At 48.6% G+C, this 27,743-nt stretch overlaps 2 protein-coding genes across 4 annotated transcripts; one reads left to right on the top strand and one right to left on the bottom strand.

The window, feature by feature from the left end:
• Window positions 1-416: 416 nt before the first annotated feature.
• Window positions 417-13,382, bottom strand: TADA3 (transcriptional adaptor 3). The gene is made up of 9 exons (XM_054481466.1): window positions 12,803-13,382; window positions 11,848-12,081; window positions 10,223-10,473; window positions 10,019-10,124; window positions 7,716-7,857; window positions 7,523-7,626; window positions 5,816-5,925; window positions 4,529-4,714; window positions 417-1,000 (listed from the first exon to the last, which is right to left on the bottom strand). Exons 2-9 carry the CDS (start codon window positions 12,052-12,054, stop codon window positions 808-810), a joined length of 1,299 nt encoding a protein of 432 aa, XP_054337441.1. The 5' UTR covers window positions 12,055-12,081; window positions 12,803-13,382; the 3' UTR covers window positions 417-807.
• Window positions 13,060-27,743, top strand: ARPC4 (actin related protein 2/3 complex subunit 4). 3 transcript variants are annotated; one of them, XM_054481467.2, is made up of 6 exons: window positions 13,060-13,710; window positions 18,256-18,374; window positions 20,765-20,876; window positions 22,234-22,329; window positions 24,470-24,640; window positions 26,836-27,743. In XM_054481467.2, exons 1-6 carry the CDS (start codon window positions 13,708-13,710, stop codon window positions 26,839-26,841), a joined length of 507 nt encoding a protein of 168 aa, XP_054337442.1. In that variant the 5' UTR covers window positions 13,060-13,707; the 3' UTR covers window positions 26,842-27,743. The 3 variants fall into 3 exon arrangements, with proteins under 3 accessions (XP_054337442.1, XP_063517834.1, XP_063517835.1); XM_063661764.1 differs by having other exon boundaries at window positions 13,667-13,767; XM_063661765.1 differs by lacking the exon at window positions 22,234-22,329 and having other exon boundaries at window positions 13,699-13,767.

The raw sequence follows: 27,743 nt of genomic DNA, 5'->3' as shown, positions 1-27,743 counted from the left end.
GTAAATGATGAGTTAATGGGTGCAGCACACCAACATGGCACATGTATACATATGTAACAAACCTGCACGTTGTGCACATATACCCTAGAACTTAAAAAAAAAAAAAAAAAAAAAGAAACCTGGACACTTGATGACCCTGAAGAATTGCTAGATTGGCTAACCGTGAAGGCCACTCTGTCCCAGGACTGCCAATCCTGCAGCCAACACATTTCCTTACTGTGAATCCACTTTGAGCTGGGAGGCATTGTTACATGCAGCCACAAGTATCCTCAGAGGTACTCAGAAAGTTCTCCCTGACTGAATGCCATGGGTTAGTGGCCATGGGCTGACCGCCACCAAGCATACCCCCCAACAAACCTTACCACCCACACTGGTTCCTTCCTCCCCACTGTAACAGACATTCAAAGACTGGATGCTTTTTTTGAAAAACCACAGCAGTCACTTTATTCTTAAGTTTGCACTTTACAAAACCACAAGGGAGAAGTCCTTGAAGGGGAGACAGGGGTAAGGGATTAGGGAGTGGGGGATGGTAAAGAGGGGGAAGAGGAAGACCCAGAAACGAAGTCCCCTCCAACCCCATCTTGGGGACCAAGCAGAGACTAGGCCTCAGGCCAGCCCAGCAGGGCTTCCTGTGTCCTGGCTGTACAGAGCTAGGCCAAAAGACCTCAGGGGAAGGGCCACGGTCCTCTAGAGACTGCTGCCATTTGAGGGACAGCCACAGGCCAATGTTTCCTGTGCCCAAAGAAGGAAGTGGGCCTCCCTTCCCCTCCCCTAGGCCAGATAATCAGCCTGAGGCAGGGGTGAGGGCTACCCATCCAGCAGCTTCAGGATGCTCTCGCGCTCCTTCAGAGTCTTCCAGGCCTGGTCCTTTTCTTTCTTGGTGGGAGTCCGCTTCTTCTGCCGGGCAGCCATGATCTTGCGAAAGGCGTCCATGACCTCGTTGTCAGCCATGCGCACCCGCTGCCTCAGCTCCTGCCGGCTCACCTCCTCCTTTGCCAGCCTGTGGGGACCAGCCAGCCAGGTGCCAGGGTCAGCCCACCTCCAGAGAGCGGCCCCTCCCTCTTCAAGACTGAGCCTACCCACCAGCCCAGGCTGGCATGCCTGTGGATTGTGTCATACAGTCATGACCAAAAAGCAGTTACTGAACTACACTTATATGGCACTATTTTAAGCTCCTGAAAAATATTAACTCATGTTGATCATGGGGAAGGCTGTGCACATGTGGGGACAGGTGGTATAGGGGAATTCTCTGTACCTTTCTCTCAATTTTGTTGTGAACTTTAAACTGCTCTAAAAGAATAAAGTCTTGGCTGCACATGGTGGTTCACATCTGCAGTCCCAGCACTTTGGGAGCCCAAGGCAGAAGGATCACTTGAGCCCAGGAGTTCGAGACCAGTCTGAGCAACACAGTGAGACTGTCTCTACAAAAAATTTAAAAAATTAGCTGGGTGTGGTAATGCACACCTGTAGTCGCAACTCCAAGGGGGCTGAGAATTGCTTGAAGCCAGGAGTTCAAGGTTACAGTGAACTATGATCATTCCACTGCACTCCAGTCTGGGCAACAGAGCGTGACTGTGTCTTTAAAAAAAAAAAAGGTCTTAAAAATATACACAGTAGGCTGGGCAAAGTAGCTCATGCCTGTAATCCCAGCGCTTTGGGAGGTGGAGGCAGGAAGATCACTTGAGGCAGGAGTTTGAGACCAACCTCGGCAACAGAGTAAGACCCTGTCTCTAAAAAAAAAAAAAAAAAATATATATATATATATATACACACACATATATACACACACACAAACACACACACGCACACCCACTCTCTCTCTCTCTGTCTCTCTTTCAGTTAATCCTCCTAACAACCCTGCAAAATATGTACTATTATTCCTATGTTACCTATGAGGAAAATGAGGCTCAAAGATGATCCCAGGATCCCACAGTTAGTGAGGGGGAGATCTGGAGCAGGCTGGGGCCAAACTCTTGTTTTTAAACACTGTTGTTTCAGGTGTTCCGGTGCCAGCAGAAGGCCTGCTACTTCGGCATCTGCATTCCAGAGCCCCCTAAGGTCTAGGCAGCCTGAGGCTGACAGGAGGTGGGTGAGACACCAAATCAATCTCTCTGAACAGGATCTGATTTATATATTTCATCGATGGTGGAGCTGGAAGGTCACTTAGTGATTGAGTCCAGCCTGCCAGTTTTCCAGAAGGGGAAGCTGATGCTCAGGTCAGGGGATGCTTAAGGCCTTGCAGCTGCTCTGCAGCAGGGTAAGGGCTATGCTCTGGTTTCCTGAGAGCCGCAAGCCATTTCTTCATTGCCCATTACTTCTTCTTTTTTTTTTTTTTTTTGAGACAGGTCTCACTCTGTCACCCAGGCTGGAGTACAGTGGCCTGATCAAGCTCACTGCAGCCTCTACCTCCCAGGATCAAGCAATCCTCCCATGTCAGCCTCCTGAGTAGGACTATAGGCATGTGCCACCATGCCTGGCTGATTTTTAAAAATTTTTAGTAGGGCATTGGGGTCTTACTACATTGCCCAGGCTAGTTTCGAACTCCTGAGCTCAAACGAGCCTCCCATCTCAGCCTCCCAAAGTGCTGGGATTACAGGCATGAGCCACCAGGCTCTGTAACTGCACATTACTTCTGTAACTGCACATGCCTGCTTTTCTCTCTCTTCCTCTCTCTCCCTCTGCTTCCCTCAGTGCCTCTTCCATCTGTGTTTTCTTCTTCTCACCTTTCAGAGAAAACATGAACTATTATAGAAAGAGGCTTTGATTCAGCCACGGGCTCAAGTCTCAGCTTGCTGTTTATTGAGTGTGTGACCTTCAGCAGAGCACTTCGCTTCACTGGGACTTAAGTTCCTCATCTGGTAAACAAGGAAAATAGCACCTCCCTCCTGGGTTGTTGTCAAGACACTTGAGAGAGTGTACATAAAGCCCCTGACACACAGCAGGCCCTCAGCATACATTAGTCACCCTTATCCTTAAATACTCTGGCAGCTTGTCAGCAACTACCTCTCCTTTTAATGGCACTTGTCTTTACTGATCATCTGCTAGTCATCTGCAAGTCCCTTGCTCTGCCTCTCTTGCTGGCCCCCAGCACAATATCTAAGAGACAATAAGAATGGCCAAATGATTAGCTGGGCATGGTGGTGCATGCCTGTAATCCCAGCTACTCAGGAGGCTGAGGCAGGAGAACTGCCTGAACCCGGGAGGCGGAGGTTGCAGTGAGCCGAGATCGCGCCACTGCACTCCAGTCTGGGCAACAGAGTGAGACACCATCTCAAAAAAAATAAAATTAAATTAAAAATGGACAAATGAATGAATGTGCCCTGTCCTGTCAGGGCTCTATGAAGTTAAGACACAGCACTTGTCTGTGAGAAGCAAAGAGACTTGTTCGGGTTGCTTCCCTATCTCTTTAACTAAAGGGTAGCTATTCCACAGTCTTCCTCCAGATGTCACCTATACCCTTGTGATCAATGCAGAACAAGATGGATGGGAGTTGACAACAAATGAATGGCAGGCCCTGTGACAGATTCCCAAAAGAACATGTCCTAAAACACTGGTCAATTTCTTGTGATGAGCAAATAAAAATCACAGATCTCCAACAAAATGTTAACAGTTAATTAGTCTAGGTGGAGAATATACTGACGTTTATTGTATGATTCTTTCAGATTTTCTGTGTGTATCAAATTTTTAATAATAAAACTTTGGGGATAAAAAGAAGCATGAAAAGACAAAAAATAAATCACACAACAATGTGAATACGGGTAACACTACTAAACTGTACACTTAAAAATGGTTAAGGGTAAATTTTTTTTTCTTTTCTTTTTTTTTTTTGAGATGCAGTTTCACTCTTGTTGCCCAGGCTGGAGTGCAATGGTGCAGTCTCGGCTCACTGCAACCTCTGCCTCCCAGGTTCAACCGATTCTCCTGCCTCAGCCTCCCATGGAGATAAATTTTATATTATGCCTTTACCATAATTAAAATACCAAACCAGGCTGGGCGTGGTGGCTCACGCCTGTAATCCTGGCACTTTGGGAGGCTAAGGCGGGCGGATTACGAGGTCAGGAGATCGAGACCATCCTGGCTAACACGGTGAAACCCTGTCTCTACTAAAAATACAAAAAAATTAGCCGGGTGTGGTGGCGGGTGCCTGTAGTCCCAGCTACTCAGGAGGCTGAGGCAGGAGAATGGCGTGAACCCGGGAGGTGGAGCTTGCAGTGAGCTGAGATCATGCCACTGCACTCCAGCCTGGGTGACAGTACGAGACTCCCTCTCAAAAAAAAAAAACAAAACCAAATCAAATCAATCGATCAATCAGTCACAGATGCCTGAGCCCCACTCTGTGGAATTAGAATTTGGAATTTGTTTGAGACATACCCGGTGGACTGGCCACTGCTGTTTTTTTCAAGGCTCTCCAGGTGATTTAGAGGCCAGCCAGGCTTGGAAAGCCTGTTGTAAAACCCCTGAAAGGTGACCAGCCATGGCCACAGCCTCCAAGGCCACCCCCGGGACTGTGCATCCTGCTAACACCCACCTCAGCAGGTCGTGCTTCTTGGTGCGGTTGTGGGCACTAAGTGCCTTCAGCTCAGCCTGCCGTTTGCGCAGCTCAGCAAGGACTTCATCCTCGGAGTCCTCTGCGGGGCGGTCCTCAGACTCCAAAAGGCCCTGGGCAATTAGCTCCTCCTTGATGCGGCTCTCCAGGGACTTAGTATGCGGCACACTGCAGGGGGAGGCAGGCCCGTCAGACTCAAGAGCCAGCTTGGAGAAGGGCCCACCTTGGAGGTTCCCAGGGCTTCCTAAGGTCAGTGAAAACCTGCCTTTCCCTTTGGGCACCCCCTCTGTATCTATCCAGATACAAAGGGAGGGACAGACACATCTGGTCTGGTTTTTAAACACAAGCAACGTATGTATCTACTATTCAAAAAATATGGAAAAATCTGTAATGCCAACAACGCAGAAAGAATTACTATTATTTTGTTATATATGATTATATATATTCCAGATTTTGTTATATATCATTCCTAATTTTTTGCTACATATTAGTCCAGGTTTTTCCCTTATGTGCACATATTTAAATATATTTTAGGTAAGCCAGGCACAGTGGCTCACACCTGTAATCCTAGCACTTTGGAAGGCCGAGGCGGGAGGATCACCTGAGGTCAGGAGTTCAAGACCAGCCCAGCCAAGATGGTGAAACCCCGTCTCTACTAAAAATACAAAAATTAGCCAGATGTGGTGGCAGGCGCCTGTAATCACAGTTACTTGGTGGCTGAGGCAGGAGAATCGCTTGAACCGGGGAGGCGGAGGTTGCAGTGAGCCAAGATTGGGCCATTGTGCTCCAACCTAAACGACAAGAGCGAGACTCCATCTCAAAAAAAAAAAAGAAAAAGAAAAAAAGAAATATATTTTAAGTAAAAATAGTATTATACCATCTGTACTGGGTTACAACTAACATTTTCCCCACTTGTCACTCTATAATTTACATCTTTTCATGTCATTTAACTATATTTCTCTATATTTGCAGTTATATGATTAATAGCTCCAAATTATTTCATCATGTGGAGTTATGCCAATTTAGCCAACCATTCCCCTTCAGCAGGACATTTGGGTTATTTATGGTATGAACAGTTCTGTGCTGAACAACCCTGCACTCAGTCTGTGCATGCAGACACGCTGGGCCAGCACTCACCCTTGAGACTGCTATTGGGCTTCACCTAACTGCTCCCAGCCTCTTATTGATGAGGACTTCCCCAGGTTGAGATGGAGAGAAGCCAACAGAAGCGGGGGCCAGACTGTGGGATGTGGATAGGACACCACTCACCTGAAGGGCTTGTTCTGATTGCGAGGGGAGGTGCTTGCCCCATCAGCCCCTGATTCTTTCCCAGACATGTCAGGAATAGGAGAATCCTCCATAGGGGAAATAATATTTTCCTAGAAGACCACAAAAATGAGTGGAAGGAAAAATAGCTGTTCCACTTTCCTGCTCCTTTCTGACCTACACTGACAGTCTTCAAACACCAGAAATATCCTTTTATCTTTCCCATCCCACCTACTGTGGGAAGCCTTCCCATACTGATCCCAAATTGCTTCGATCATTCTAGAAATCCCTTTTATTTTCATACTGATATGAAGAAAAAGGAACACAGAAGAGAAATGATTAACACTCAATGATGGTAATGAACAGCTAAGGTTTGTGAAGCACCTGCAACGCACCAGGCAGTGTGCTAGGCCTGCTGTGGCAGAGGTGCTAGCTGTCCAAACGCCATACTCTCCTTTCCTCCATGGCAGCTAGGCAATGCCTGTCCAGTTGCACTACACTTCCCAGGCTCTCTTGCAGGCGGGTATGGTCATGTGACAGATTCTCTCCAGGGGAAAGTGATCAGAAGAGATAAGAGCCACAGCTAGGTATGGCCCAAAAAGTTTCCTTCACACACTCCTCCTTGCTCTTTTTTTTTTTTTTTTTTTTTTTGAGATAGAGTCTCACTTTGTCGCCCAGGCTGTGGAGTGCAGTGGCACGATTTCGGCTCACTGCAAGCTCTGCCTCCCGGGTTCACGCCATTCTCCTGCCTCAGCCTCCCAAGCAGCTGGGACTACAGGCGTCCACCACCATGCCCGGCTAATTTTTTTGTATTTTTAGTAGAGACGGGGTTTCACCATGTTAGCCAGGATGGTCTCGATCTCCTGACCTTGTGATCCACCCGCCTCAGCCTCCCAAAGTGCTGGGATTACAGGCATGAGCCACCGCGCCCGGCCTCCTTGCTCTTATACTGTGGGACTGGAGTGACAATTACGCCCAGAGTGACCTTGTGCAGATTGCAAGGCCACCGTCAGCTGGGGTCCCTGTCTGATGATATGAGGTAGAGACCTGCCTCTTCCCCTACCTTAGATAACCTGGAACATGTACCCAGACTGTTACATGAGATAAACTATTGTGTTTGAGCCAGAATAGAAAACTGAGTCTCAATGAGGTGAAAGAGTGTGAGGGTGTGTCTAAGGTCAACCAGCAGGTATAAAGACAGGGCCCCTGAAGCTAGGGTTTGAATCCTGCTGTGTGAGACCTCAAGTGAACAGTTCCCTTTTCTGAGCCTCAGTCTTCTTATCTGTAACACAGCGTTAACCACTGTCCTGGCCTCCAGTGGGAGGATGTGTATAAAGCCCCTCCAACAGATGCTTAGCAAAAGTAATTGTGGAGTAAGGCTACCTTTGGGGGAAGTTGGAGAAAAACAGGGGCATGAGAGGGGCTTCTAGGATATAGTAATGTTTCATTTTGTAATCTCCAGGCTGGTAATACAAGCTCATTTATGAAAACTGTACATTTATGATCTGTGCACTTTTCTATTAGGTTGGTGCAAAAATTATATATTATTCCCAATCTTTTGCTATATATTAGTCCATGTTTTTACTTTTGCACCAACCTAATTATTTTTGCACCAACCTAACAAATGTATGATAAATTCCAATAAAAAATAAGCATAACACATTAAAACACAACGTAAATGTGGTTCCTGTTTTGGGTTAGGGTGCTCACCTCCACCAGGGCCTGCAGGAGGCGTTGCGTCAGGGCACCAAAGGGGCATCCATCTTCCGGCTGTTCATGCTGGGCCTCAGACTTCTTCAGCAGGGCATCCACATCTAAGCGGGCACAGGAAAGGAGGGGAGGTGGGCTGAAGTTCTGGAACTCAAGTCCTGACCTGGGGTTGGCAGGGAGGTGAGAGGCCTACCTTTAGTGTCCAGTTCGGTCAGTGGCCCCATGAGGCCTTTCTTCTTGTCAGCCACGGCCGCTGCCCGGGCCCCATCTTTCTGCTCCTCCAGCAGGTCTTCCTGGGCCCAGCGCTGGGAGTAGTGCTTCCCCAGGGGTGGGATCTGTGGAAAAGATGGTACCCAACCCTGAGTGGGTAAGCACTGGCCAGCCATGCTTCATTCATTCATTCACTTACCTGTCTTATCTCTCTCTCAAGTCCCTAGCCCAAGGCCAAGCCCAGTGTCAGGTATAGGTAAGAAAGTACAAAGATAAAACCTCTACTTCACACTCTAGTAAGGGAGACAGGTCCAAAAAGAACTAAGACACACACACAGAAGCCAATCTGAAATAATTCCCAAGATAGAAGGTGCAGAATACTCTACATACACAGATTGTCTCAGGTCACAGCAATTGCCTCTCGAGAGAATTAGGAGCCTTCAGGTCACAGGTGACAGGGAATTACCTTTTGTATTGCTTGAATTTACTGCTGTCTATATGAACTCTTCTTCAAATAAATTTTTAAGAAATCAGATAAGTGAAGTGAAAGAGAGAGATCAAAGTGTTGTGGCAGCACAAAGGAGAGACTAACTTTCTGCTGGGGAATCTGAAAGGGTGCTTTGGTGGAGGTAACATAAAATCAGGGCCTTGAAGGGTGAGTCAAGTCTGTCAAGGAGACAAGAGAGAGAGAAGAGCTTGCCAGAGGCCCAGAGACCAGCAAGGAGGCTGTGGTGTCCTGGAATGAGGGCAAGACACTTGGTGGGACTGGTCAACATGGCAATAAAGAGGAAAATGGAGAGGGGCACTGGAGCTATGCCACCAAGGACTGGGATGCATGGACTTGATCCTGTAGATAACGGGATGAAGAGAGGCCTAGATGCAGCACCATGTCATGAGCACATCTGATAATGACAGCTCACCTATGGCAGCATTCTCCCTCAACATTTTTCTGTATTTTCTAAATTTTCTTTAATGGAGCATGTTTTATTTATTTTCATCATTAAAACATACAGTTTTATATCTTTTTTTTTTTCGAGACAGAGTCTTGCTCTGTCACCCAGGCTGGAGTGCAGTGGCGCAATCTCAGCTCACTGCAAGCTCCGCCTCCCAGGTTCACGCCATTCTCCTGCCTTAGCCTCCCGAGCAGCTGGGACTACAGGCGCCCGCCACCACGCCCGGCTAATTTTTTGCATTTTTAGTAGAGACAGGGTTTCACCGTGTTAGCCAGGATGGTCTTGATCTCCTGACCTTGTGATCCGCCCGCCTCGGCCTCCCAAAGTGCTGGGATTACAGGCTTGAGCCACCGCGCCCGGCCTTTCTTTTTTTTTTTTTATGGATGGAATCTCCTTCTGTCACCCAGGCTGGAATACAGTGGCACGATCTTGGCTCACTGCAACCGATGCCTCCCCAGTTCAGGTGATTTTCCTGGCTCAGCCTCCCGAGTAGCCAGGATTACAGGTGCATGCCACCGTGCCCAGCTAATTTTTGTATTTTTAGTAGAGACAGTGTTTCACCATGCTGGTCAGGCTGGTCTCGAATTCTTGACCTCAGATGATCTGCCTGCCACAGCCTCCCAAAGTGTTGGGATTACAGGCATGAGATGACTTTTATATCTTTTTTTTTTTTTTTTGGAGACGGAGTCTTGCTCTGTTGCCCAGGCTGGAGTGCAGTGGCGTGATCTTGGCTCACTGCAACTTCCACCTCCCGGGTCCAAGAGATCCTCCTGACTCAGCCTCCCGAGTAGCTGGGACTACAGGCACACACCACCATGCCTGGCTAATTTTTTCTATTTTAGTAGAGATGGGGTTTCACCATGTTGCCCAGGCTGGTCTCAAATTCCTGAGCTCAAGCAATCTGCCCGCCCCGGCCTCCCAAAGTGCTAGGATTGCAGGCATAAGCCGCTGCTCCCGGCCCAAGTTTTATATCTTAAAGAAAGAAGAAAGGTTCCTCCAGAGGCCTCGAAACAGGAAGAGAGTTAAGAGGCTGATTGGATAGAAGTTGATGAAGGCTTGGACCAAAGCAGAGGGGACGGGGATAAAGGAACATGGGCAGACTTCACTTAAGTAGATGCTTGAGGGCGTGCTGACATTTGGCTGGGGTAGAGGGGAGGCAGTGCACGGAGAAAGCTGAGTTTGGGCCTAGGTGTCTGGATGCACTGATGGAGCAGACAGCAGACTGGGCAGGGTGGGGGAAGGAAGATGATGCATGCCTTTGGTAGCTTTAATTCTCAGGCACCTCTGAACTCTCTTGTTCTGCATCATGTCTATCAAGGCCCAGAGTTTCTACCTTGTAATGCTCAGCCTCATCTTCTGGTGGCTTCAGTAACTCCTCAAGTGTGCGGACCTCCTCGCTGGTGATGTCAGCACAGTAGGGCTCCACTGAAGCCCAGAACCTGCAGGGAGAAGCAGATCCTGAGTGGGCGCCCCTGCCCCACCAGTGCCTCCACCACCAGAACCTTGAGGCCCCCTTCTATGTTCTCTAGCCCAGAACCTGTTGGGGGCATCATTTTTGGGGATCCGTGGCACGTCGATAGGGTCATCAGTGAATTCATATTCCTGGATCTTGGGCTGAAGGTTTTTGGATTTGGGCCGTCCTGGGCCAGGGCCCGGCCCATGTCCCGCCTTCCCTTCCAGTTTCTGCTTCTTGGGCTTCCCATGTTTGGGGGGAGCTCCAAGTTCATGGTCTCGACCCAGCTTCAGGAATCGTCGGTCACCTTTCTTATCCTGCCAGTCGGTGAGGATCTGAAATTTACAGAAAGTGTCACTGACGGGGAGAAGGGAAAACACAGAATATCTCTTTCCTCTAGTGAATAAATTAGGATCTAGAATCTAAGGAGGTTCCTGGGTCTTTCCCCATCCTCTTTTTACCTAGTAAACTCTTACTCATCCTTCAAAATTCAGTACCTGGGATGTTCTGAGGATTAAGAGATGATGCCCGTCAAGAGCCCAGTTCAGTGTCTGGCACAGAAGAAGTGGGACTGCCATTTTCTGTGCCTGGCCTCCTAGAACTTTATTCATGTACTTCTCATCATCTCATTCACTTGTTCATCTATACTGATTCACTTCTGTATCACCCATGCCAGTCACATACTGTTTAACAGAAGAGTCCTCTCAGCAAACCTTCACTTCGATGTCACCACTACTGAGATGCCTTCTCAGAATCAGTTACCCAGGTTCTTAGATGCTAAAATACAACTTGAGTCATAGCCTTCCTCAAGGAGGGTCCATGGATTCCCAGGGACAAGTTAATTCCATTCATCCTTTTAGGTCCAGTTGGCACCTCCTTCCTCTACAAGTCTCTGGCACTTCACACCTCCACCGTGCACCCAATTGTGTTGTTTGGTCACACTGGAATGACCATCGCACCTTGTCTCTTCAACTAGACCATAAGCTACTGAAGACCAGAAAGCCCACCTTAACCATCTCTATTTTGCAGAATACAGCATAGCGCCTGGCACACAAGGCTCAAGGCATCTTTATGCAGTGAATAAAGTAATCAAAGTAGCAAATAAATAACATCTGAAGTACTTACTTAGTGTCTGGCATTGGGCTGAGTTTTTGCAAAAAATTCTCTTTTAATCCTCACAAAAGCACTAAGGTAGGTCCTATTATTCGCCCCACTTTGCAGATAGGGAAACTGATACTCAGAGATATGAGGCAACTTTCTCAAAGTCACATAGCTAGGAAACAGCAATGCTAGCAAGTGCTTATGCCAGGATTCAAATCCAGGTTTCCCCATTCCAGCTCCCTAGGACTCCTAACCACAACATCACATCACCTGGTATGTACTTGACTTTCTCACTTTCCTAGTTGCCAAGCTCCTTGACAGCCAAAACTGTCCTAATTACCTTTCTCTAATGACTAGCATAGGACCCAGAACGTAATGGGGGATGGGTGGGGTGCCAATAAAAGCTTACTGGATTAGAAGTCTTGCAATTTAAGAGGATCATGCATATTCTTGTGTATTTTTTGTGCCATGCAAACCCAGTTTGCGTCTCTCTCCCTCTCCCCACAAACCCCTGTACCCCAAGTCTCAGCATATGGGGCTAACTCAATGACCCATCCCATAACTTGTTGCAGTTCATCTCTGGTGATGGCCCCTCTCTGGGGTATCACCTGGGTTTCGGCCTCAAGCACACGCAGGCGCCGGCTGGCAGAAGACAGCAGGGTCTCCAGCTCCAGCTGCAGGGTGTCCAGCTCCTCGATGCCGATGCCATCATCCTCGGAGCGCGCCAGCACTGCCGTGTAGCGGGGACAGACCTTCAGGTGATCCACAGACTTGAAGTCGTGGAACTGCAAGGGGCAGTCTTTCAACTCACTCATGGCCCAGGATATGGGGATCCTGTGGAGCTGGAGAGGACAGGGCCATTGATGGGAAACAAGGTGGTTTGAGAAAAGCCCAAGGGCTTCTTACCTCCAGGGACAGCCTCAAGGAAGCCAGGCTTCAGTCAGTCCCTTACTGACAAAGTTGATGGCACAATTCCTACTCATAGGGCACTTAACTGGGTACCAAGCTAGGTGCAGAGCACTGTATCAGTTTATCTCACTGAATTTCTCACTCAGCACCATGAACAAGGACCACTGTGATCTCGTTTTTACAGAGAAAGAAACTGAGACTCTGTAAGGGTGGGTATGTACCTAGGCTTCCAAGATGCAATCTGAACCCCGCTAGTCTTGAGTCTGCACCCTGATCACCATGCTATACTGCTATGCCTTGCCTCGCCTTTCTGATGCTCTTTCCTTCCCTTCTATTTCTCTTGGGTTCTGCTAAGACTTTGAGTTCCAAGCACCCCATTCTTACCATGTTCTCTGGGACTCTTGGCCTCTTTTCTTACCCTATTCCACCTTTCTCCCTTCTCTAGTCACTAATAGTGGTTTAGAACGCGGGCTGGTAAGCCAGACAGACCTGGGTTCAAGCCCAGGCTTTACCATTCTCTACTTATGTGCCCCTGACCATGTTATTTGACCTTTTTGAGTCTCAGTTTTTCCATCTGTAAAATGGGAACGAAAGAAGTCTCGGTCTGTTTCCCCATTAAAAGTCTGAATCTGAAAAATGGGGAATAGTACCTACCTCCCTGGGATGTTCTGAGGATTAAGAGATGATGCCCGTCAAGAGCCCAGTTCAGTGTCTGGCACAGAAGTGGGACTGTTTAATGGCTGGCCCCGCCCGGGGGTCGCCCAAATGTCCCGCCTTCAGAGTCCTCGTTCTCTAGGGACACCCTAGTGCGACCCCCGCCCCCTCTACCTCCTCACTGCGGCCTCCTACGGCCCCGGGGCCGCGGGAGGGGGCGGGGAGTTCCGGTCGATGTGAGCAACCGCCCCGGAACTGGCTATGGGCGGGCCCCTTGCAGTTGACGCGGGGGCGGGGAGTCAGCGAGGGCGAGCCTACTGGAGTTTGCCGGGGGTGGGGAGAAGGTGGGCCTCGAGCAAGCCCGCTAGAGGTGGGGTGCGGGTGGTCGACCTCAGGCGAGCCCCAGGGCACAGCCCGGGGCGGGAGGCGGGGCTTGGCGGCCGAGATCTCCGCGCTGCAGTTAGCCCCGCCGAGCCCCAGGAGCTGCGGGTAGGAGGGGCGAGAGAAAGGATGGGGGCACAGAACCGGAAGAAACGAAGGGCTCGTCCGCTTCGGCTTGTCCTAATTTGGTGCCCAATCTGAAGCTGGACTGTACCATTGCATACCTGGGGGAGGCTGTGGCAAAGGTGACAAGAAGGCCGAAGGCACAAAGGGGAGCTACACCCATTCATGGAGGAGCTTAAGTACTAACTCGAGTGCAAGAGTTTAAAAATGCCGAGGCAGCCCTAGGTGGAAAACTTCCGGAAGGCCCAAGCGTTCGTAAGGGCTCCCTACCCCGCTCGGAGCATACATGGTACCGTCCGGAAGTCCGGGCGGAGACCGTAGCTGCGCTTCTCGCGAAAGGGCAGGCATCGCGGGGCTGGCCACTTCCGTACTTCCGCTTTCCGGCCCAGCCAGCGCCCGCGATGGTGAGAGAGCCGGGACCCCGGCCAGGGACCCCCGGCTGTTCAGCCTCAGGGCAGTGGGTCGGTGGGAGATGTGGCTTTGCCGCAGGGGCGCGGGGCCGAGGGATGCCGGGGCGTTGTGGGGACACGATGAGAGTGGGAAAAAGAGGCGGGGCGGGGGCCCGAGGTGAGGAAGGGGCGAGTGGGGGTACTCCCTGGTATGAAGCGGGCCTTGCGGCTTCACGGTCAGCCTTCGAAGCCGGTAGGGGCTTTTCCTGAGCCCTGTAGGAAGCCGGAAGTGGGGTCTCTTAGGCTCTTTGGAGCGTTCCGAGGGTATGCAGTCGGCCTCTTAGCCGGTCGAAGGGCCGCTGAGGCATGAAGCAAGTCCACCTGTCTATCCACAGTGGAACTTCACTAAATACGCTCTTTGTCCTCTTCTGCCTTCCTGACCCTACAATTGCTTAAGGCAGGCGGCCACACTTCCTTCTCCCATTCTTGGTACCTCCAGCCCTGCTTCCACCCCACTGGAGGATCTCTCGTGTTGCTTCCATTCAGGCCCTTCCTGGTCTGAACTGAACTGTGTCAGCCTTAGTGTATGTTAGCTGTGATACTGCTCATTCCTCCCTTCCTGGAAGTCCTCCCTTTTTCATACATATGGGCCTTTTTCATACATGTGGGCATTCCTGGGAGTTGTAACTTTGGATGACCATCTCCCTCTTCGTCACACCTTCCCTGGTGATACCGATCTAGTTTCCTGGCTTCGATAACTTTCTTAATTCTGATGACTCCTAATCTGGCTTCTCAGCTCTCTTTCAAGGTTTGCCTGGATATCTTGAAGAGACCTTGAAATTAGACCTCTAGTTCAAAACTCATCTTCTAGTCTAAATTTGCTCTTCCTCCTAGGTTCCCTATCCTGGCAAACTTTGTGACCTCATATCTCTGCTAAAAATCTGGATTTTTTTTTTTTTTTCTACTGGGGCACATGCCTCTTGATTTTTAAAAGTTAAAGTTTATTGAGGTATTACATGAGACCACATCTGTTTTATTCATGAAAGAACAGGCGTCACGGAGCCAGTCACCCTTTTTAGGTTTACTTTCTATAACTGTTGACAAAGGCCGGGCGCGGTGGCTCACGCTTGTAATCCCAGCACTTTGGGAGGCCGAGGCGGGCGGATCACGACGTCAGGAGATCGAGACCGTCCTGGCTAGCACGGTGAAACCCCTTCTCTACTAAAAATGCAAAAAATTAGCCGGGCGTGGTAGTGGGCACCTGTAGTCCCAGCTACTCGGGAGGCTGAGGCAGGAGAATGGCGTGAACCCAGGAAGCAGAGCTTGCAGTGAGTCGAGATCGTGCCGCTGCACTCCAGCCTGGGCGACACAGCAAGACTCCGTCTCAAAAAAAAAGTGTTGCAAAAACTTGCTGGGTATGGTGGCATGCGCCTGTAGTACCATCCACTCAAGAGGCTGAGGCAGGAGGATCACTTGAGCCCAGAAGTTCGAGGCCGTAGTACACTGTGATCATGCCTGTGAATAGCCACTGCACTTCAGCCTGGACAATATAGCAAGATCCCGTGTCTTAAAAAGTCAAGTTGTGTAACCACTACTGCAACCAAAATACAGAACATTTCCATCACCCCAAAAAGTTCCCTCAAGCCCTTTTGTAATCAGTCCTCTCCTCCTTCCCACCCCCGACACCCACTGATTTTTTCCCCTCTGTAGTTTTGCCTTTTTCAGATTGTCATGTAAATAGAATTCTTTAGTATGCAGGCTTTTAAGTGTGGCTTCTTACCATAATACATTTGAGAGTCAACTATGTTGTGTGTATCAATAGTTACTCTTTTTTATTGCTAAGTAGTGGTTAATTGAATGGCTGGACCACAGTTCGTTGGAAGTGGTTTTTGTTTTTCTTTTTTTTTAAGAGACAGTCTCGCTCTGTCACCCAGGCTGGAGCACAGTGGCGTGATCTCGGCTCACTGCAACCTCAGTCTCCTGGGTTCAAGCAGTTCTCCTGCCTCAGCCTCCCAAGTAGCTGAGATTACAGGTGCCCACCACGGCTAATTTTTTGTATTTTTAGTAGAGATGGGGTTTTGCCGTGTTGGCCAGGCTGGTCTTGAACTCCTGACCTCAGGTGATCTACCCACCTCGGCCTCCCAAAGTGCCGGGATTACAGGCGTGAGCCCCTGGGAAGTTGTTTTTCAGTTCCATTATCCACTCCATCTAATGTCAGTCCAACACTTGTGATACTCTTTGCTTGTGATACAGTCTGCTGTATGTCTCACTTCCCTCTCCAAATCATTCTCCACAGAGCCACCATGCAGCTGCAGTCATGAACTTCCTCCTCAGAAAGCCCCGGTAGTTCCTTACCCCCTTAAGAGAAAAGCTAAACTTGGTAGCCTGGCATTCAAGATTCCCCATGATCTTACCTCAGCCTACCACTGCAGCCTCATTTAGTGAATCTAAAATGCTTCTCATATACAGAAACATTGTACTCATTACTACTCTGGAACTCTTGCTGTCCTTTTGTGTTACTCTAACCTTAATTATTTCTTTCGCTTATTTATTTTACAGGAAATGAGTGAGACACTGTATATGTTAGGTACTGAGCTAGGTTGGAGGCTATATAGCTGTGAATAAAATAGATATGGTCTGTTGACCATGAGGTTTACAGCCTAGTAAAGGAGAAATCACTTTACAAAGGCATGAAGGAGGCCAGGTGCAGTGGTTCATGTCTGTAATCCCAGCACTTTAGGAGGCCGAGATGGGTGGGTCACTTGAGGTCAGGAGTTTGAGACCAGCCTGGCCAACATGGCGAAACCCCATCTCTACTAAAAATACAAAAATTAGCCAGGCGCAGTGGTGCACACTTGTAATCTCAGCTATTCGCGTGGCTGAGGCAGGTGAATCACTTGAACCCGGGAGGTGGAGGTTGCAGTGAGCCAAGATTGCACCACTGCACTCCAGCCTGGGCAACAGAGTAAGACTCTGTCTCAAAAAAAATAAAAAAGGCCAGGCACGTTGGCTCACGCCTGTAATCCCGACACTTTGAGAGGCCAAGGTGGGCGGATTGCCTGAGGTCAGGATTTCAAGACAAGCCTGACCAACACGGTGAAACTCCATCTCTACTAAAAATACAAAAATTAGCCAGGCATGGTGATGTGTGCCTGTAATCCCAGCTACTCGGGCGGCTGAGGCAGGAGAATCGCTTCAACCCGGGAGGCGGAGATTGCAGTGAGCAGAGATCGTGCCACTGCACTCCAGCCTGGGTGACAGAAGCGAGACTCTGTCTCAAAAATAAATAAATAAATAAATATTAAGACATGAAAGACATTTTATTGTAAGTTGTAATAAATGCTTTCTAGGGGGATGTCAAGGCCTCTCTAAGAGGCCTTCCTTAATTAAGCTGAGATCTAGAGGATGACTTAGGCAAAGAAAGAGGAGAAAAGCCTACAGATAGATGGTCAAGCATATGTAAAGCTCTGAGGTGGGAAAGAATTTGGCTGATACAAGGACTGACCAGTGCAGCTAGAAGCTAATCCCTCTACTAAGAATGTCCTTATTCTGGCAGGGTGTGGTGGCTCATGCCTGTAAACCCAGCACTTTGGGAGGCCGAGGCAGGCGGATTACAAGGTCAGGAGATTGAGACCATCCTGGCTAACACCGTGAAACCCTGTCTCTACTAAAAATACAAAAAATTAGCCAGGTGTGGTGGTGGGCGCCTATAGTCGCAGCTACTCGGGAGGCTGAGGCAGGAGAAGGGCAGGAACCTGGGAGGTGGAGCTTGCAGTGAGCCGAGATCATGCCACTGCGCTCCAGCCTGGGCGGCAGAGCAAGACCCTGTCTCAAAAAAAAAAAAAAAAAGAATGTCCTTATTCTACTTTTTCTCATTATAAAATCCTCCTAATCCCATTTCACCTTCAAAACCAGTTTCTTCTGCAAATATAGATTACTTGTAAATCTAAATATTTCCCATTTCATCTTTATATCATAGTTTTTTCTGTATATCTGCTATCCAGTTGAGCTGTTTGAGGGTAGAGACAGCGTTAATCATCTTTGAATTCCCAGTTAGCTCAGTGCCTGGCAAACAGTACGCCTATACATTTGTTGGCCTAATAGATTAACGACAATCATGCATTCACTGGTATGTCTCTAGATCACTTCCTTAACCTTAGCACTATTGATATTTGAGGCGCGATAATTCTTTGTAGTACATTGTAGTATGTTTAGTGGATATCTGTCCACTCTGAATGCCTGCAGTTCCCCTCCCTGCCAAGTCATGACAATTGAAAATGTCTCAGCATTCCTCTGGTCTGACCCTAGGTTAAAAAAGAAAGAAAGGAAATGTCTCGACATTGCCAAATGTACCCTGGCAGGCAAAATTGTCTCCTGTTGAAAACTACCACTCTACACCTTGGAAGGCGTCTTGAAGGCCTAGTCTGTTCTGTTCACAGTGGTGTCTTAAGAGCCTTGCACCCTCAGTGCTACCTGGCTTCACGGGAGCTGGAATAGGGGATCGGTGGGTTTGGCGTGACAGATTTTGATCTTTCCTTTCCTCTGTGTTATTTCCTATAGACTGCCACTCTCCGCCCCTACCTGAGTGCCGTGCGGGCCACATTGCAGGCTGCCCTCTGCCTGGAGAACTTCTCCTCCCAGGTTGTGGAACGACACAACAAGCCGGAAGTGGAAGTCAGGTAGGGAAGGACAAGTCAAGGTGGGGATGAGGGGTGCAGCACACAGAGATGGCTGCTGTCTAGAAGGTGCCATGAACTTATGTCCTGGAGTAGTCAGGACAGCTGCAGTTGACATTTTGTCTTGCTGCCAGCTGAATGGTGATTCCCAATTTGGAGTTAAGAAAATAGGGTCAGTGGGTTGGCAGGACAGAACCCAGGGGAAAAGACAAGATTGCTTGACACAAGGTATGACTTCTCAGAGCAGGGCTGTTGATGAAGTCTCTCCTATGGCATTGTTGAAACACTGGTAGTTTAAGGAATGGTCAGAGAATTGTTATCTGAGATTCCATCTCCATACTTTTCTTTTTTTTTTTTCCATCTCCATACTTTTCTAATGTAATGATCAGGAATTTTTTTTTTTACCTACCAGCCTAGACACTCTGACCCCCTAATCCAAATACTTCATATTTTGAATGATTTTCTCTTATCTAGTTTCCATTTCATAAATATCTTTTTCCCCTTTAAAATTTAATCTGGAGGCCTGGTGCAGTGGTTCACCCCTGTAATCCGAGCACTTTAGGAGGCTGAAGTGGGTAGATTGCTTGAGTCCAGGAGTTCAAGACCAGCCTGGGCAACATGGCAAGACTCCATCTCTACCAAAAAAATATGCAAAAATAGTCGGGCATGGTGGCACATGCCTGTAGTCCCAGCTTCTCGGGAGGCTGAGGCGGGAGGATCTCTTGAGCCTGGGAGGCAGAGGTTGCAGTGAACCAACATTGCAACAGTGCACTCCAGCCTGGGTGAGACCCTGTCTCAAAAAATAAGTAAATAGGCTGGGCACAGTGGCTCACGCCTGTAATCCCAGCACTTTGGGAGGCCGAGGCAGGCAGATCACGAGGTCAAGAGATCGAGAGCATCCTGGCCAACATGGTGAAACCCCATCTCTACTAAAAATACAAAAATTAGTTGGGCGTGGTGGTATGCACCTGTAGTCCCAGCTACACGGGAGGCTGAGGCAGGAGAATTGCTTGAACCTGGGGGGCGGAGGTTGCAGTGAGCCAAGATCGTGCCACTGCACTCCAGCCTGGCAGCAGAGCAAGACTTCGTCTCAAAAATAAAATAAAATAAAATAAAATTCAATCTGCTACATACATAACTGGGATGATCTGGGTTGCCACATTAAATGATACGATTTAATTTTTAATTTTAAAAATAACAGATAAGATGTTAGGATATGCCCTGTTATACTGTATAACATACATGATTTCCAGTGGGCCTTTGAAAATGATTAACAGTTTAGAGACACCACACCACAATTAGTTACTATTAGAGATCTCTAGGTATTCAGAGGCATTACTTTGTAACCTGAACTCATAGGGGTCTCAGAGGCAAATGAATCATTTCTGGATTGATAATTAAAGGAAGCCAAACTGTGTTCAATTTTAGCCTTTCCTTACCTCTAAGACAGGTGTTCTCTCTGTATTCCTAAATGGTATATTGGTTTGCCTGTACAGGTTGAGTATCTCTTATCCAAAATGCTTGGGACCAGAAGTATTTCAGATTGTGGAATATTTACAGATACTTAACCAGTTGAGCATCCCTAATTCCAAATCCAAAATGCTCCAATGAGCATCTCCTTTGAGCATCTTGTCAGCACTCAGAAACTTTCAGTTTTTTTTTTTTTTTTTTTGAGATGCAGTTTCATTCTGTCGCCCAGGATGGAGTACGGTGGTGTGATCTTGGCTCACTACAACTGCCACCTCCTGAGTTTGAGTAATTCTCGTGCCTCAGCCTCCTGAGTATCTGGGATTATAGGAGTGCGCCACCATGCCCAGCTAATTTTTATATTTTTAGTGGAAATGGGATATCACCATGTTGGCCAGGCTGGTCTGGAACTCCTGACCTCAGGTGATCCACCAGCCTCAGCCTCTCAAAGTGCTGGGATTACAGGCGTGAGCCACTGTGCCCAGCCAGTTTCAGATTTTGGATTTCAGATTTGCAGATTGGGGATGTTCAACTTGTTACTAAAATAGCTATCTTTTGTAAAGCTCCTACTGTGTGCCAGGCACGCTATTAGACATTTGACCCTTTTTGATCTCTCTCAGTCCTCGCCAGTGAATTAGGAATCAGAGTCATTTTACAGATGAGAAAATTGAGATTCCAACAGGGTAACTTGCCCAAGGAAAGTAACAGAGGAGGCTGGATTTCAAAACCTTTTCGCCCTGACTTCAGAGCCTGTGCTCTTTCTGCTGAAGAACACACTCACTGGCCCCCATCTTGGAGCACCCCTGCTTGTGAGTCTTCTATTCCTTGGACTCTATGGTCTCATAGTGATTCCAGGACCTGCGTGGGGTCACTCTGACTATTCTGTCCCTCTGTAGTACAAGTACTCTGTCACATTGTGTTTTCAGGAGTAGCAAAGAGCTCCTGTTACAACCTGTGACCATCAGCAGGAATGAGAAGGAAAAGGTTCTGATTGAGGGCTCCATCAACTCTGTCCGGGTCAGCATTGCTGTGAAACAGGTAAGTTCACCATGGAGGAGGCCCAACGTAAGGCCTCTTTCAGTCCTTTCAGCCTCTTTCAGTCCAGGGTCCCCATCTGAGAGATCAGTGTGCCAGATTCCAGATTCAGAGTGCAGGAAACCTAGCCTCTGCTTCCTTTTTTTTTTGACACGGATTCTCACTCTTGTCGCCCAGGCTGGAGTGCAGCGGCATGATCTCGGCTTACTGCAACCTCTGCCTCCCGGGTTCAAGCAGTTCTTCTGTCTCAGTCTCCCAAGTAGCTGGGATTACAGGCATCTGCCACCACGCCCAGTTAATTTTTGTATTTTTAGTAAAGACGGAGTTTCACCATGTTTGCCAGGATGGTCTCCATCTCCTGACCGCAGGTGATGAGCCCGCCTCAGCCTCCCAAAGTACTGGGATTACAGTCATGAGCCACCACGCCTGGCCAGTAGAGGGCAACTCTAAACTTTCAACAGGATGAAAACGAAACACTATTATTAAATGCAGACTACATACTGTTTTCTACAGAAAGTTATAACCCTGGGGCCTGCTTTCCTTGTTAAAATGGGAGGTTAACAAGTGTTGGGAGGTGTTAAGGGCATACTAGCAACTAGCAGCAATAATCTTCCTTTAGAAATGTTGAGAGTTCAGGGCCGGGCATGGTGGCTCATGCCTGTAATCCCAGCACTTTGGGAGACCAAGGCGGGTGGATCACTTGATGTCAGGAGTTCAAGACCAGCCTGGCCAACATGGTAAAACCCTGTCTCTACTAAAAATACAAAAATTAGCCAGGCGTAGTGGCATGCGCCTGTAATCCCAGCTACTTGGGAGGCTGAGACAGGAGAATTGCTTGAACCCGGGAGGCAGAGGTTACAGTGAGTCAAAATCGTACCACTGCACTCCAGCCTGGGTGACAGAGCGAGATTCCATCTCAAAAAAAAAAAAAAAGAAAGAAATGTTGAGCGTTCAGAAGGGAGAAACTTCAGGGATTGTTGGATGTTCAGTGTTATTAAAGCAGAGACCACCTAAGGTTATCTCTGATAGCCCAGGTGGTGTTGCAAAACACCATGGAAAATGTAACACTAGTGAAATGAGAATGGCAAGGGCAGCTTGGAGTACAGCTGTAGACTCTGAAAGAAGCAATAGAAGCCTGTCAGAATTACCTGTCTGGAATGGGTCCTCATTAAGAGATGCCCCAAGGTAGACCCTTGTTTCAGTTGGCAGCCAGGTCCCCCACTTCAATGATCCTTCCGAGTACCAAGCCTCACTGTCTCCTGGGAGCCTTGAAAAAACTGGAGTCAGAAGACCAGGCTACAAGGTGTTTTTGGCCTTGGGTGTCAGCTTTAGAGAAACGTTTCTCTCTTGCACTCCCCAGGCTGATGAGATCGAGAAGATTTTATGCCACAAGTTCATGCGCTTCATGATGATGCGAGCAGAAAACTTCTTTATCCTTCGAAGGAAGCCTGTGGAGGTGAGACCCTGTGACCCATGAGTTTGCGATACCCAGGACCCTGTTACAGAATGGCCTGGGATTGTTTCTAGAACCAGGATCAGTGCTCCTCCAGCTGTTTGGCACCCACTGTCTGAATTGAGAGTTGGCCTTCATCTCAGAGTGGGAGCAAAGAGGATTAGAAGCTTAGGAAAAGTTGGGTCTACCTCAGCCATAGAAAAGGCAAAAAAGAGCCGGGCGTGGTGGCTCATGCCTGTAATCCCAGCACTTTGGGAGGCCGAGTTGGGTGGATCACGAGGTCAGGAGTTCAAGACCAGCCTGGCCAACATGGTGAAACCCCGTCTCTACTAAAAATACAAAAATTAGCTGGGCATGGTGGCGGGCGCCTGTAATCCTAGCTACTCAGGAGGCTGAGGCAGAGAACTGCTTGAACCTGGGAGGCGGAGGTTGCAGTGAGCCAAGATCATGCCACTGCACTGCAGCCTGGGCGACAGAGCAAGACTCTGTCTCAAAAAAAAAAGCAAAAAAGATAAGACACATTGCTTATTCCCGGAGCCTATAGTCTAGCATCAGAAAGAGCACAGTGAATTAGAAATCCTTTCTAAGATCTGCCAACTGAATCATAGTCTCTCTTTTTTTTTTTTTTTTTCTTTGAGACAGAGTCTCGCTCTGTCGCCCAGGCTGGAGTGCAGTGGCACAATCTTGGCTCACTGCAAGCTCCGCCTCCTGGGTTACCATTCTCCTGCCTCAGCCTCCTGAGTAGCTAGGCCTACAGGTGCCCGCCACCACACCTGGCTAATTTTTTGTATTTTTAGTAGAGACGGGGTTTCACCATGTTAGCCAGGCTGGTCTTGATCTCCTGACCTCGTGATCCGCCTGCCTTGGCCTCCCAAAGTGCTGGGATTACAGGCGTGAGCAACCGCGCCTGTCCTTTTTTTTTTTTTTTGAGATGCAGTTTTGTTCTTGTTTCCCAGGCTGGAGTGCAGTGGCGCAGTCTCACTGACTGCAACCTTCCACCTCCCAGGTCAAGTGATTCTCCTGCCTCAGCCTCCCGAGTAGTTGGGATTATAGGCATGCACTACCATGCCCAGCTGATTTTGTATTTTTAGTAGAGACGGGGTTTCATTGTGTTAGCTAGGCGGTCTCAAACTCCTGACCTCAGGTGATCTGCCTGCCTCGGCCTCCCAAAGTGAATCATAGTCTCTCTCTCTTTTTTTTTTTGAGACAGAGTCTCGCTCTGTCACCTAGGCTGGAGTGCAGTGGCGCAATCTGGGCTCACTGCAAGCTCCGCCTCCTGGGTTCACGCCATTCTTCTGCCTCAGCCTGCCGAGTAGCTGGGACTACAGGTGCCCGCCACCATTCCCGGCTAATTTTTTGTATTTTTAGTAGAGACGGGGTTTCACCATGTTAGCCAGGATGGTCTTGATCTCCTGACCTTGTGATCTGCCCACCTCGGCCTCCCAAAGTGTTGGGATTACAAGCGTGAGCCACCGCGCCCGGCCCACTGAATCAGTCTCTTAAAGCCACAGTTAACATTGGGTCAGTTGTTGCCTGAATTTGTACTTGAATCTTCTCCACAGACTCCTTGCCAGGTAAACTTAACATATCCTCAGTGACTGAGCAACTACCACACAGCAGCATATGCCATCATCAGACACGTCAGGCATGTTGGCCAAGTTCTTCCTCATCCTGAGCCAAATTTTCTCTCCTGGTCCTAGATCTAACCTCTGGGGCCACCCGGAATAAATAAAATTGATCTTCCTCCCACAGCCCTCCAGTAGAAAAAGACCTTAATCCCACCCATCTTCCACATCATCTCTTCTCTGGACTAAATGTTCCCTGTTGTTTGATTAGATTATTCTGTAACAAGACTTCAAGTCCCTTGACTCATTCTGAATGCAGAGCTGTTGTGCCTCAGATAGTCTTCCAGAGACGTCTGATACACACAGAATTCTCAACTGGGTTCAGTTGCTTGGATCCAACCTAGACACCCTCCCCCAGAGCAGCTGGGCTGCTGACTGGAAGGGTGTGTAGCTTGGGAGAAGATCACAGCCAGTGGGAAGCATGCGGATGAGTGGAGGACATGACCAGCTCAGTTCCCATGGGGTGCTAATTCTCTCCTGTTCCTTCTCTTCCCCCTCCCTACTGTCTTCTTCCCTAGGGGTATGATATCAGCTTTCTGATCACCAACTTCCACACAGAGCAGATGTACAAACACAAGTTGGTGGACTTTGTGATCCACTTCATGGAGGAGATTGACAAGGAGATCAGTGAGATGAAGCTGTCAGTCAATGCCCGTGCCCGCATTGTGGCTGAAGAGTTCCTTAAGAATGTGAGTAGAGGCCTTTCAGCTTTCCTTCCAGAGGCCAGAGGATCTGGGGGTCATGTTGAAAACTTAGCATCTGGTGGGAAAGGGGTCCAAGCAGTGTGTTTATATCTCCTGAGCTCTCTAGGACCCCTGGGGCACAGCAGATCAGTCAGGTGCTTTGGAGCTAGAGGACCCCAAGTTCATCTCTGAGAGCTACAAGGCATTTTCTATATTTGGGTGTCTGGGATGGCTCTTAGTCTCTCGTAGGAACTTGGTCACTCATTTCTACGTCTCAGGATGTTCACAGAGTCCTTACCTCTATCTCGTTCAAACCCCAAGTGAGGCAAGTGAAGTCTGCATGTGAATTTTCTAGGAGTATAGGACAGTTAATCATGTTATGATTCCACTTCGCAAATAGACTTCAGTACTTTCCTTCAGCATGTTCTCAGGCTTAAAGTCATGATTCCTTCAACCTGTTTTCCATCACTTGCATGGTGTAAGTCCTCCAGATTCCTCTTACATTGTTTATGCCTTTCTAATTGAAAGCACTGTAGTCATCTGAAGAGGTAGAATTGTTTACATTGATGAACTGATGACATAGTTGTTTAGATATTCAGAACATGCCTTTTTTTTTCTCCTTTTTCCAAACAATCTTTGGTTTGTTGACATGTGCCACCCAGAGTGGCTGTGATCTCTAGACGGTAGACTTAGTGTGTACTCCCACCAGTAAGTACACACCCAGTCCAGAAGGAGCTCAGATTCTTAAAAATGGAAATTATACCCGCTTCCCTTGGGATTTAATTATACTGAGGGTGGCCAGTGTACAGAGTAGCTGTGGTGTGTGCACAGGTCAGCATGGTTGTTCAGCTCACTCAGCTGTGGAGGCAGACCACCTGTGTGGGAATCCAGGCTCCACTGCCTACTCAGGCATGTCACTGAACTCTCAACTAAGCCTCAGTTTCCTCAGCTGTGAAATGAAAGTCTGGTAATTAATACTTATCTTTCAGTGGTTGAGCATTAAATGAGATCATGTGTGTAAAACAGCACCTGGTACATAGTAAGCTTTCCGTGTATTGCAGCACCAAAGTTTTATGGCCAGGATACTAGGTGGCCTCTAGATTGAACTGGAAGGGGAAAATAGCTCATGTTCCAATTGAATATTTGGCTCACTCATTCAGCAATCATTTACTTATTTATGATAATTACATCGCACAGAATTAGACCCCTAAAAAAGTATGTTCACATGTCCCATTTATTACTCAAAACTGTCTTTGAGTCAGCTATTATTGCCATTTTAGAGATTAATAAACTGGGGCTCTAAAAGTAAAAGCACCTGTCCAAAGTCCCTCAGCCAGTAAGAGGAAGAACCAGAATGTGGAGCTGGGTTTTCGGACTCAGAGGTCTAAGAAAGTACCGTAGCCTTTGTCAGGGGTCACAAATTCAGGTGCATCCAAAGGTCGGGTAGCTATGGAGTGGGCTGAGTATGGAGTATGGAGTGGGCAAGGTGAGGAGCTGCTGAGCGCATGCCTCATCTGCAGGGGCTGGCTCCCACACAGCTCCAGGCCATTGAACCACCAAATTTGGATTTGTATATGGCATCTTCCATGTTTTCAAGGTTGGCAACTAATTCATATTGTTTTAAACACCACGTGGGCCATACAGTGCTCATCTTTGGGCTAGTTTCAGGCATGGGCCGTTGGTTCATAACCTTTGGTCTCTAAAATGTCCAGGGCTGTCCTAGACAGCATGGGTGACCCTTGAGGGCAGAAAACGTTTCAAGGGCCTGGCTTGGTTGGAGGATCATCCAGAGCTTGACACAAAAGTACCAGAACCTGGGTCCTTTTCCACTTGGCCCTCTGAGTCCCCAAGCACCTTGCATGAGAGCCCCCATGCCTAAAGAAAGCAACCTCAGTTCACCAGGCAGGACACTGGCAGGGCTTTCAAGCAGCCTCCATGCCAGGGCACAGGGGAGCTGTGGAGAAGCGCTCATGGCTGTTAATTTTTCTGCCTTATCTAGTGCTAGGCTTAGGGCCGGTGCCCATAGGTCACTTCTGAAAGCTGGCTGAATTAGAGCATGACCACAAGGTATCCTGGGACCCAACTCTGCCCTTCACAGATATGAACACAGTGGCAGCTCTCAGGTTCATGCACCTCCTTAGAGCAGTCCTACCAGGATGCAATAATAACCACCATGCACTGCCTCTTGGTTCTCTTGACAGTTTTAAACCATCTGGCTGGATCTCGTGGCCTTCCCCCTCAGACTACCCATGTCTCCACGAAGGCGTCCTGGAGTCACTCCCCAGAGCAGCAACGGCGGCGGCAGGGAGTTGGGTTGGGGTGGGCATTCGATGCGGGAGGTGGGTGGTGTGCTTGCTAGCTGGGCAAGAAAGCAGCAGTGGACCTGCCCCAAGGCCACACGTGCCTGGTCAGGCTGGCTTCTGATGTTCAGTCCCCTGGGCCGGGACGGATTTTTTTTAACGTCTCGAAACTTAAACTCTGTGCTTGTAGGATACTGTAACCTTTTTGTCTTTTTTTTTTTTTTTTTTAAAAAAAAAAAAACCTCCACCTCCAGTAGCTGTGACTGGTCCCAGTGATTATACCTTATTGGTTGCTGTGGGTCTGGGCGGGCCTGGAGCCAGAAGGCGACTTATTTTTTCTCTCCTATGCCACCCCAGGTGGGGAGGGAGGGAGGTTTCAGACTCCAGTTTCTCTCCTTTGCCCTTTTATTCCCAAGCCTCCTTGGCCCCAGTATAAGTGTTGGGAACTCTCTGCCAGCTTGCTGAGTTCTGCCTGAAGATGGCCTCCCAGCACTGGTTGGGGACAAGGGCCAAATTGGTGACCACTAGTCATGCCTAGGACCTGGGGCCCAAAAGCCAGGCAACCTGTGGCTACAGGGGCCATTGGGTGCCCTCCCGGTTGAGAGGGGCCGCTGTTTCGCCTTGTCCGTCAGTGCCAGTGCCTGTGCCAGAGGTGGCGAGGTGAGTCCTCCTCCAGAGCTTCCCGGCCGGGCCCTCCTCCTGCCTGTTCTGGCTCCTCTGCTCCCACGCTAGCTGTCCCTTTTCTGATTCTGGTGGATCCTCCCTCCCCTAATTAAAGTCTCTTTTTGCCCCTTTGGGGCTGCATGAGG

Source organism: Pongo pygmaeus, chromosome 2 (genome assembly GCF_028885625.2).
Source record: "Pongo pygmaeus isolate AG05252 chromosome 2, NHGRI_mPonPyg2-v2.0_pri, whole genome shotgun sequence".
Lineage (NCBI taxonomy): Eukaryota > Metazoa > Chordata > Mammalia > Primates > Hominidae > Pongo > Pongo pygmaeus.
The sequence above is the reverse complement of the archived record's forward strand: the minus strand, read 5'-3'. Positions and strand labels throughout refer to the sequence as shown.